Source organism: Oncorhynchus masou, chromosome 15 (assembly GCF_036934945.1).
Source record: "Oncorhynchus masou masou isolate Uvic2021 chromosome 15, UVic_Omas_1.1, whole genome shotgun sequence".
Classification (NCBI taxonomy): Eukaryota; Metazoa; Chordata; class Actinopteri; order Salmoniformes; family Salmonidae; genus Oncorhynchus; species Oncorhynchus masou.
In genome coordinates, this window is record NC_088226.1 from 35,330,081 (window position 1) to 35,340,969 (window position 10,889).

The following is a 10,889-nucleotide window of genomic DNA, read 5'->3' on the forward strand; positions in this document are numbered from 1 at the left end:
TTTACCCGAGAAACACTTTCTTGAGCTGTTTAATAAAGACATCTTTTTCTATTTAGCTTCCATTATCCATTAACTGTTTTTTTACCATTCCCCCGCCCCTCTCCATCTCCAGGGAAGTACGGGCGGCACCCCAGCCTTTCTCCGTTCCTCAGACCCCCCCTCACAGCAGCCCTGCTACAACTGGGGAAGGTACAGCAGGTGAGAATGGGTTACAGGGACTGGAGCAATGTAGCAACGTGTGTTACAGTACGTTCTAAATGTGTGTGTACTGTTTTCCCTCCCTGCGCTGTTTCTCTCCTAGAGTGCCATGTTGGGGAACGGGCTGGTTCTGCAGAACCTCCTGCACATGCAGCTGGCCCAGCAGCAGCTCTTACACATCAAAGACAAGCACATCAGCAATGTGAGACAGTGTGTGTGTGTGTGTGTGTTTTGGTTGGCTGCCTCTGTCAGTCATTTGTAATGAAACATCACAACATTAGGGAAAACCTACTCTGCACAGTTAATGGGTTCTGTGCAGAAAGGATTGGTTTGCATCAGTAAAAAAATACAAATAATTCTCGTAATATTGAAACTTCAGTTCCCATAGAGACTGACATTCTTCTCTCTGTATTTCCTGCACGTTCCTGTGTGCTGCAGCAGCGAAGAGATGTGTTGCACAACTCTGGGCTTCCTGCATATTTGATGCCCTTTTTAAAAGCACATTGTGACATCGTAGCTACAGCCGTAAGCAGAGCGTGTGAGAGGAGAGAGAGAGGTATCTTAATGTGCACACACGCTGCTGTGTGCTCCGTTAGCTCCAGCAGTGGTAGTCCTGCTCTCAGTGGGTTCGCGGAAGTGGAGCCGCGCCGGTGGAGTTGTGAAGTTGCTATCCATCTCTGCATCATCTCGCCCATCGTTTCCTTAGCGTTTCTTCTACTTCTCTCCTCCCGTCATCCGCCTCTCGCTTGCTCTCTACACTCTCACTCAATTCATCACCTCCTCTGTCATCTTTCTTTCCCCGCCTGTTTTCCTTCATCCTCCTCTCGCTCTCTTCCCCTCCCAAGGTATCCAGTCTGCTGGGCGACCCTTCTCGTCTCCTCCTACAGAAAGCCCTGGGTCTCAGACCTCCAGCCCACATGACCTTGGGCAAAGGTCTGCTGGGTGACTCCCCCATCGGTGAGTGGCCTGGGCTGGGTATGCATAGACCCACAGCCCCCCCCCTTAGCAACACCTAGCCTGGGGGCCTTGTCTCGTGTCTGTGACCGTTCTTCTCAACCAGACAACCTGACATTTGCAATTCAAATCCTGCAAATGACAAAGTCAGTATTTATGGAAATGTATTGAAATGAGTATTGAAATGAGTATGCATCTGATGGGGGATGTTGTCCATTTATCTGTGTTTGCTGGTATTGTGCTGTTTGCTGCAGGCCTATAATGGCTAACTGCTCTGGGCTGTGCAGGTCCTTCATTACAGGGATATAAGCAGCTGGAATGAATGAAATCTGTGGATTGCAGGATGAAACGGAGTAGGGGGGCGGCATCTGTTCTGCTGCTGGTGAATAGATGTTATTGTAGGAGGTGCTCCGTTCCGTAACACCTCAACCTGAGTTCATGTCATCTTCACTTGCTCCCGGCTAGATAATGGTATTTTTGTGTTGGCTATATTGTGCTGCACAATGTATTAACAGGGATTTGATAGTAGAGTAAGAATGAGAATGTTGAGAAACCTATAGTCGGAGCACAGCAGGCGTACCATACTGTGTTTACTTTGACTGTAGTGTATTGTAGGCTAGCAGGAAGTAAAGTGACTCACAGAAGCAGATGGGCCAGTCTGCGAATGAATCTGCCTCTGGTGTGACAGTCCGACTTCCTCATCTATCCTTGCTCCCCTCCCTCTCTCCCCTCCACAGAGTTGGGTCAGGAGTCAGCGTCCAGTCAGGCCACGGTGTCAGCAGCGGGCATGATGCCCTACCTGCAGGCGCGGGCACACCTGGGTATAGCCGGGGTAGGGGAGCTGAACGGGGCCTGCATCTCCACCGCAGCCTCTGACAGGCAGCCAGCGCCTCCTGGGACCACGATGCACGTTCAGCACCAGGGACAGAGCTACTCATTGGGAATGAGCAGCCCGGGGCTGGGCCCCCCTCCACCCAAAGCTCCAGGGGCCCACCAGCTCGGCCTATACAGCCACAGTAGCACCGACAGCAGCGCAGCTAGTGGAGTGAGTATAGAGCTCAGACACAGCACAACAATACAACAGGCTCTAGAGCTGGCACTGACTGAGATACCGGTAGCTCTCTCCTCTGCCCACCAGCTCTCTCTCTCTCTCCATCTCTCTCTCTCTGTGTGTGATGGCACGCCTCTGAGTTTCATTATTATTCCTGTCCCACCGTTCCCACTCTGGAGAACTTCTTACAGGAGCCACAGGGTCACCATAACGGAGCCCAGCTCCCCCCATGAGCACAGTAATTAACAGTGTGTGTGTGTGTGTGTGTGTGTGGCCAGCAGGCACCGGCATTTGACTGCCACTGTGAATTATGTTTAATGGGGTGGATTTGAGTCATAGGATCTTGACTTACATAATTAAATGACGCAGTTCCACAAGGCTGTATGGTGGCGTAAGGCTAATGTATAGAGGGATGATGGTGGCGCAGGGTGGCAGGCCACACTTAGTATCCAAGGGTGTACAGCATTGTGACTTGGACATCTGTAGGGCACTGTGTATTGTTGAATGCATTCATGTGGAATTAGTATGGCGTGCGTTTCAGAAATCATGCCAAATGGGTTGTTAATGATATGGTTTAGTGACCGCGTGGTAAGGTAAGGGGTTATCTCTGTCTGTGTCTTCAGGCTCCCAGCTGTCATATCTCTCTTCTGGGTGAACCTCCTAAAGAGATGAAGCTGCCCTCCAACCCCTACCTGAATCTAGCTAGTGTGTTACCTGGCATGGTAATGCAAGGTGAGGTACACAGACAGACACACATTCACATTCCCGGGTATGACGCCGTCTGAAACAATGAGTGAAGGGAGGAATGCACGTTTATTGTTTAAGATTGTTGGGGTTTGCTATATACAGTGCCTTGCGAAAGTATTCGGCCCCCTTGAACTTTGCGACCTTTTGCCACATTTCAGGCTTCAAACATAAAGATATAAAACTGGATTTTTTTGTGAAGAATCAACAACAAGTGGGACACAATCATGAAGTGGAACGACATTTATTGGATAATTCAAACTTTTTTAACAAATCAAAAACTGAAAAATTGGGCGTGCAAAATTATTCAGCCCCCTTAAGGTAATACTTTGTAGCGCCACCTTTTGCTGCGATTACAGCTGTAAGTCACTTGGGGTATGTCTCTATCAGTTTTGCACATCGAGAGACTGAAATTCTTTCCCATTCCCCCTTTGCAAAACAGCTCGAGCTCAGTGAGGTTGGATGGAGAGCATTTGTGAACAGCAGTTTTCAGTTCTTTCCACAGATTCTCGATTGGATTCAGGTCTGGACTTTGACTTGGCCATTCTAACACATGGATATGTTTATTTTTGAACCATTCCATTGTAGATTTTGCTTTATGTTTTGGATCATTGTCTTGTTGGAAGACAAATCTCCGTCCCAGTCTCAGGTCTTTTGCAGACTCCATCAGGTTTTCTTCCAGAATGGTCCTGTATTTGGCTCCATCCATCTTCCCATCAATTTTAACCATCTTCCCTGTCCCTGCTGAAGAAAAGCAGGCCCAAACCATGATGCTGCCACCACCATGTTTGACAGTGGGGATGGTGTGTTCAGGGTGATGTTGCTTTTACGCCAAACATAACGTTTTACATTGTTGCCAAAAAGTTCAATTTTGGTTTCATCTGACCAGAGCACCTTCTTCCACATGTTTGGTGTGTCTCCCAGGTGGCTTGTGGCAAACTTTAAACAACACTTTTTATGGATATCTTTAAGAAATGGCTTTCTTCTTGCCACTCTTCCATAAAGGCCAGAGTTGTGCAATATACGACTGATTGTTGTCCTATGGACAGAGTCTCCCACCTCAGCTGTAGATCTCTGCAGTTCATCCAGAGTGATCATGGGCCTCTTGGCTGCATCTCTGATCAGTCTTCTCCTTGTATGAGCTGAAAGTTGAGAGGGATGGCCAGGTCTTGGTAGATTTGCAGTGGTCTGATACTCCTTCCATTTCAATATTATCGCTTGCACAGTGCTCCTTGGGATGTTTAAAGCTTGGGAAATCGTTTTGTATCCAGATCCGGCTTTAAACTTCTTCACAACAGTATCTCGGACCTGCCTGGTGTGTTCCTTGTTCTTCATGATGCTCTCTGCGCTTTTAACGGACCTCTGAGACTATCACAGTGCAGGTGCATTTATACGGAGACTTGATTACACACAGGTGGATTGTATTTATCATCATTAGTCATTTAGGTCAACATTGGATCATTCAGAGATCCTCACTGAACTTCTGGAGAGAGTTTGCTGCACTGAAAGTAAAGGGGCTGAATAATTTTGCACGCCCAATTTTTCAGTTTTTGATTTGTTAAAAAAGTTTGAAATATCCAATAAATGTCGTTCCACTTCATGATTGTGTCCCACTTGTTTTTGATTCCTCACAAAAAAATCCAGTTTTATATCTTTATGTTTGAAGCCTGAAATGTGGCAAAAGGTCGCAAAGTTCAAGGGGGCCGAATACTTTTGCAAGGCACTGTATATATATAAAAAAATGGAAGTCGATTTAACTTTAACAGATGATTTCCCCCTTTTTTTACATGAATGTGTATTTGGCTGTATTCTCTGCGTGGTTGTTTGCTCCGTGGTGCAGCCCCGGCGGCCGGTAAAGTGCAGGCAGGACAGTCTCTGGCTGGGATGTACAGCAGTGCTATGCCACCTGTCTCCCAACCCTCCACCTCTCACGCCCCAGCGCCCTACAGCACAGATACCTCTGCAGACTACAGCCATTACAGCCAGGCATACTCACAGGTAACACACACACACACACACACACACACAAACTGTTGAGCCCATGCACAGTAAAGTCCTCCACGCTTCCTCATAGGGACAAGTTGTTTCTGCACGTCCTCACAAATCTGTCATGTGTTAGAGAGAGAGAGAGAGGAGGGTGGGTTGTGGTGGAGAGAGAGGTGAAAAGATGAGAGATGAGAATTATCTATAGAGAAAGGAAGAGTAAGAAAGAGGTGGAGAGAGAGAGAAACAGAGAGTGAGAGATGGAGAGAGAGACTGAATAGTTGAGTGTATATTCTGTTCCATCTGGCACTCTACTCCCTTGCACTGCAACACCATATAGATATGTCTCTTTCTCTTCTCCCTCTCCTCTCTCTCTCTCTCTCTCTCTCTCTCTCTCTCTCTCTCTCTCTCCTCTCTCTTTCTCTCTCTCTCTCTCTTGCTCTCTCTCGCTCTCCTCTCGCTCTCCTCTCTCATCTCTCTCGCTCTCCTCTGTCACTCATCTCTCGCTCTCCTCTCTCTCATCTCTCACTCTCTCATCTACCACCCTCTACTCAAATCAAATCCAAACATGCTTTAATGTAAATGAGTAATCCAATGTCACCAAAACAGCATGCAGCACACTACACAACTACAGCTACCATACTATTACTGTGTGTGTGTGTAATAATGTAATGTAATGTTGTGATTGTGTCGTAGGAGGCCATTCAGCAGTGGTACCAGCACTACCAAGCACAAGCCCAAAGCTACAGCACCGCCCCCCAGGAGAGCCAAGCTGTGGACTACGCCAAGGAGCACACACAGGTGCATTGACTGTGCTCAGATACTCCATTATGTGTTCACTGATTTTGGGACAGAATCATAACAAACGGGTACGTTGACCGAAGCTACATGGAGGGCAGTACACTGTATACCGTAAAGCAAGGTGGGGGAAGTAGTGCAGTTTTATACAAGCACACACACCGTGGCTGGCCCCTCGCAGTCACGACATAGCGGTGTGGGATCAAACTGTGAAGACGTCGGCGTGAAGACGCCGTCTCTGGCGCACATAGTCACACATGTCCCTCCTAATGCCATCAAATATGAAACGTTACCCTTGGTGTCTTTAAAAGTGTGTGTGTGTGTGTCTTAAAAGTGTATGTGTGTGGTGTGTGTGTGTGTCTTAAAAGCCTGTGTGTGTGTGTGTGTCTTAAAAGCCTGTGTGTGTGTGTGTGTGTGTGTGTCTTAAAAGCCTATGTGTGTGTGTCTTAAAAGCCTGTGTGTGTGTGTGTGTGTGTGTGTGTGTGTGTGTGTGTGTGTCTTAAAAGCCTGTGTGTGTGTGTTTCTGAAAAGCCTGTGTGTGTGTGTGTTTCTTAAAAGCGTGTGTGTGTGTGTGTGTTTCTTAAAAGCGTGTGTGTGTGTGTGTGTGTGTGTGTGTAACATTATCTGTGTTGTGTCCAAGCAGCAGGCGGCGGCGCCGTCCTATGGGGATTACAGCTCCTACATGCAGGCTGTCAGTCAGTACTATTCTCAGCCTCCCGTGACCCAGCCACCTCCCCAGGCTTACCAGAACAGAGAACCCACCAAGGTACACTACTGTGCACTGTCACTGTTAGTACAGAGTGTCGTCGTTCTTCAGAGCACACAATCCCATGCCGAGCCTTCGACACTCCTACCCCCAAACCCTAGTCGACACCTCCAATCCAATGTCCCAGACGGTGTATAACCCCAGTCTAGCCTCTCTATGTGCAAGGGCACGTCATTACACACCCCTTCCTTCTCTAGATGTAGTATAGCTTTGATGTAATATACATTACCATCAGCACTTAGCCTGTAGCTTGGACCACATGTCCCAGGTTACATCTAACACTCTCCCATCCCTGCTATGTCTAATAACCCAGCTCACACTGTATCCCATCCTTGCCACGTCTCTCTCTGGTTAACTGTAGTGACCTCCACTCGCCCACCTTAGCTGCTCCATCCTATCCCTCCTCCCTGAGTCTATCTCCCCCACTCTGCCCCCTTCTTACCCCTCGTGGGGTGTAATTCATCTGAGTAGTATGTCAGTAGCCACTGGTGTGGAAGGCCTGTGCTCTTTAGATACTGGTGTGTTTATTTGGAGATGATGACACTCCCCTACCCTAACCCAGGACATGGATATCCTGCTGGGAGAGGCTGTCCTTCCACACCAGAGTAGGTGTCGCGTCACAGGAGGTGTCAAAGAGTGTTGTTGCTGTATCTGTGTGTGAAATGACAGGAGGCGGATGCGAATAAGCCCCTGTGTGGGTTTCTCTGTGCGGTCAGTAACTATGTGTGTGTTCTCTCTCTCTCTCTCGCTCTCTCTCTCTCGCGCTCTCTCTCCCTCTCTCTCTCTCTCTCTCTCTCTCTCTCTCTCCCTCTCCCTCTCTCTCTCTCTCTCTCTCTCTCTCTCGCTCCCCCCCCCCAGGAGGCTGACGTGTGTAAGCCGCTGGGTGTGTCTCTACATGCGGTCAGTAACAGTGGTGCCCAGTCGGCGCTGCCAGCCTACAGCACCATCCCTATGATGCCAGGCTTCATGACTGTGCCACCTCCCTCCACACACACACTCCCACCCAGCCCTGTCACACACACTCAGAGTGCCCACGCCCAAGCGGCCAGCGAATGGAACCAGTATTACTATGTAAGTCGCATGATGGTGATTTTATTCCAGATTTTGTTGTTTGTTAGAGACAGACAGTGCACTACTCATTATGGCCAGACTCCAGTATGAAAGTGGGAGAATCAGTGCAACTGCTTTGTTGCGCAAAGGGACATATCACAATGCAGAATTCGGGCACTTTAGCAGGTCTTTATTCATAAAAAAAAATCTGATTTATAGAAATTTCTATGTGGTCTATGTTAAAGGAAACTCCATTTAACATAACGGGCTTTTAAAATGTGTGTGCAATTTCTACTTAAAATATCAAAGGGACGCAAAAAAGCACTTATTTCGTGGAAAGACCCAACTATATAAGTTATTTAGAAGAAGCAGTTGTAGTGTACATGAGCAAAAGTTTAAAAAAAGTTTCATTCATTCCAAAATCATGGGCATTACTATGTTGGTCTCCCCTTTGCTGCTATAACAGCCTCCACTATTCTGAGAAGGCTTTCCACTAGATGTTGGAACATTGCTGCGCGGACTTGCTTCCATTCAGCCTTAGTCCAATGAGCATTAGTGAGGTTGGGCGATTAGTCCTGGCTCAAAGTCATAGTCTGCATTCCAATTCATCCCAAATGTGTTCGATGGGGTTGAGGTCAGGGCTCTGTGTAGGCCAGTCAAGTTCTTCCACATCGATCTCGACAAACCATTTCTGTATGGACCTCGTTTTGTGCACATGGGCATTGTCATGCTGAAACAGGAAAGGGCCTTCCCCAAACTGTTGCCACAAAATTGGAAGCACAGAATCGTCTAAAATGTCATTGGATGCTGTAGCATTAAGATTTCCCTTTACTGGAACTAAGGGGCCTAGCCCGAACCATGAAAAACAGACCCAAACCATTATTCCTCCTCCACCAAACAGTTGGCACTATGCATTTGGGCAGGTAGCGTTCTCCTGGCATCTTCTAAACCCAGATTCGTCCAATAAGTGTGATTCATCACTCCAGAGAACGCGTTTCCACTGCTCCAGAGTCCAATGGCGGCGAGCTTTACACCACTCGAGCCGGCGCTTGCCATTGTGCATGGGGATCTTAGGCTTGTGTGCGACTGCTCGGCCATGGAAACCCATTTCATAAAGCTCCTGACGAACAGTTCTTGTGCTGACGTTGCTTCCAGAGGCAGTTTGGAACTGGGTAGTGAGTGTTGCAACTGAGGAGAGACGATTTTTGCATGCTACGCTCTTCAGTACTCGGCTGACCCATTCTATGAGCTTGTGTGGCCTACCACTTGCTCCTAGAAGTTTCCACTTCACAATAACAGCACTTACAGTTGACTGGGGAAGCTCTAGCAGGGCAAAAATGTATGAACTGTCTTGTTGGAAAGGTGGCATCCTATGACAGGTGCCACGCTGAAAGTCACTGAGCTCTTCAGTAAGGCCATTCTCCTGCCATTGTTTGTCTATGGAGATTGCATGGCTGTGTGCTAGATTTTATACACCTGTCAGCAACGGGTGTGGCTGAAATAGCCACCTCCACTAATCTGAAGGGTTGTCCAGATACTTTTGTGTATATATAGTGTATTAAATGTTGCTAGAGCATTTTCCTTGCAGGCTGTACTAGTAGTATGAGTGCGAGGCGCTAGCCCCACTTCCTGAGTGTGTGGAGTGTGAGAGAGGGGGAGAAGGACATTAGGAGACAAGCTGAGCTGAGCAGATGGGAGGATTTACCCAGACACTTGAGCTGAACTTTGTCTCTTAAAATACTGACATAATAATACTCTATTTTGTACGGACACACTCTCCACCACCTCCTCCCGTCTCAATCTCCACCCTCCTCTTCCGCTCTCACTACCAGCGAAGATGCAAACACCGGGGGACCCAGGTAGTGAGATCAGACCAGAAATGGGACACATACCCAATGTCTGGGTGTAGTCTGTCTCAACCATATACTGTACTCAGTGGACTGAAGTAGATGGGACAGTATATGTACGTGCAGTCAGGTCTGGGGTTGGGACGGTATATGTACGTGCAGTCAGGTCTGGGGTTGGGACGGTATATGTACATGCAGTCAGGTCTGGGGTTGGGACGGTATATGTACGTGCAGTCAGGTCTGGGGTTGTGACGGTATATGTACGTGCCGTCAGGTCTGGGGTTGGGACGGTATATGTACATGCAGTCAGGTCTGGGGTTGGGACGGTATATGTACATGCAGTCAGGTCTGGGGTTGGGACGGTATATGTACATGCAGTCAGGTCTGGGGTTGGGACGGTATATGTACATGCAGTCAGGTCTGGGGTTGGGACGGTATATGTACATACAGTCAGGTCTGGGGTTGGGACGGTATATGTACATGCAGTCAGGTCTGGGGTTGGGACGGTATATGTACATGCAGTCAGGTCTGGGGTTGTGACGGTATATGGAGAAGGTTTAGCGAGGGGTCTGGATCTTACAGTAAGTAGTCATGTTTACTTTGTCTCTCTCCACCCTTCAATCTTATATTGTCTTCTCCCTCTCTCTCTATCTCTCTCTCGCTGTCTCTCAGAATCAGGCTCGGGGGCAGAAGCGAGAGTACCCTCACTTGGCAGTGCAGAATATGACATCAGAGGGCGTGTATGTGGGGCAGCACTCCCAGGGGCTAGGGGGGCAGTACGCTGACTACTTCAAGAAGAAGAGGATCTAGAGATGACCTATGACCCCCCCCCCCCGCCTTCCTCTCCCTGACCTCCTGCACCCTAACTCCTAACCCCTACAGTACATACACACAGTCTCGGGTTTAGTGTTGTACGACTTTGGTAAACACACACACCGTTATGTCGCTTTTGTCCTTTTTCAAGCCTTAATTCTGAACTATTACTCTCTTCTCAGTTGATGTGTAAATGTTTATTGACTAATAATCTGTACATTGTTTGTAATGTATATATGAGCTGCTTTTGTATTTTAAGGCCAATCAGTCAGTCTGCCTTGTTGAAGGCCAGTCACTGTGTAGTCGGGTTTCTCTCTCTCTCTGTTTTTATCTCTCTGTGTACTCTTTCTTCAAGTGGGGGAAACTGTACAGCGTTGCACACAGAGTTGCTTTGATGCCTTGCTGTAACTGACGTGTTTTTCTCTTCCTCGGTGTCTTTCTCTTTTTCTGACTGCCTCAGTGTCTCTTTTTATCTCTCTTTGCGGAGACCTTGACTTGGCGCGTGTGTGTGTATGTGTGTGTGTGCGCGCGCGTGCGTATTTGTTGTGCCGTGCTGTAAGCGTAGGAGTGATCAGCCATTCCCAGGGTACGAGGCGGCGGGTCTACCTTGGAAACTCAGAGACACAGGAAGGGGGACATCCAAGCACTGCTCTTAACCTTTAACAATGGACACTAACCCTAACGT

The 10,889-nt window shown here is 48.0% G+C and overlaps 1 protein-coding gene across 3 annotated transcripts in view; it reads left to right on the forward strand.

Moving 5' to 3' along the window:
- Nucleotides 1-10,216, forward strand: part of LOC135556180 (ribonucleoprotein PTB-binding 2-like) — a 68,549-nt gene extending 58,333 nt beyond the window's left edge. For 2 of the 3 annotated variants that reach the window (XM_064989165.1, XM_064989168.1), the window contains exons 6-15: nucleotides 113-198; nucleotides 302-400; nucleotides 1,044-1,155; nucleotides 1,890-2,197; nucleotides 2,827-2,935; nucleotides 4,788-4,945; nucleotides 5,627-5,731; nucleotides 6,372-6,494; nucleotides 7,353-7,565; nucleotides 10,064-10,216. In XM_064989165.1, coding sequence (XP_064845237.1) covers nucleotides 113-198; nucleotides 302-400; nucleotides 1,044-1,155; nucleotides 1,890-2,197; nucleotides 2,827-2,935; nucleotides 4,788-4,945; nucleotides 5,627-5,731; nucleotides 6,372-6,494; nucleotides 7,353-7,565; nucleotides 10,064-10,201 — 1,451 coding nt within the window. In that variant the 3' untranslated portion in view covers nucleotides 10,202-10,216. The remainder of the gene's footprint in view (nucleotides 1-112; nucleotides 199-301; nucleotides 401-1,043; nucleotides 1,156-1,889; nucleotides 2,198-2,826; nucleotides 2,936-4,787; nucleotides 4,946-5,626; nucleotides 5,732-6,371; nucleotides 6,495-7,352; nucleotides 7,566-10,063) is intronic. The other variant, XM_064989166.1, reaches the window with a different exon arrangement.
- Nucleotides 10,217-10,889: the final 673 nt, after the last annotated feature.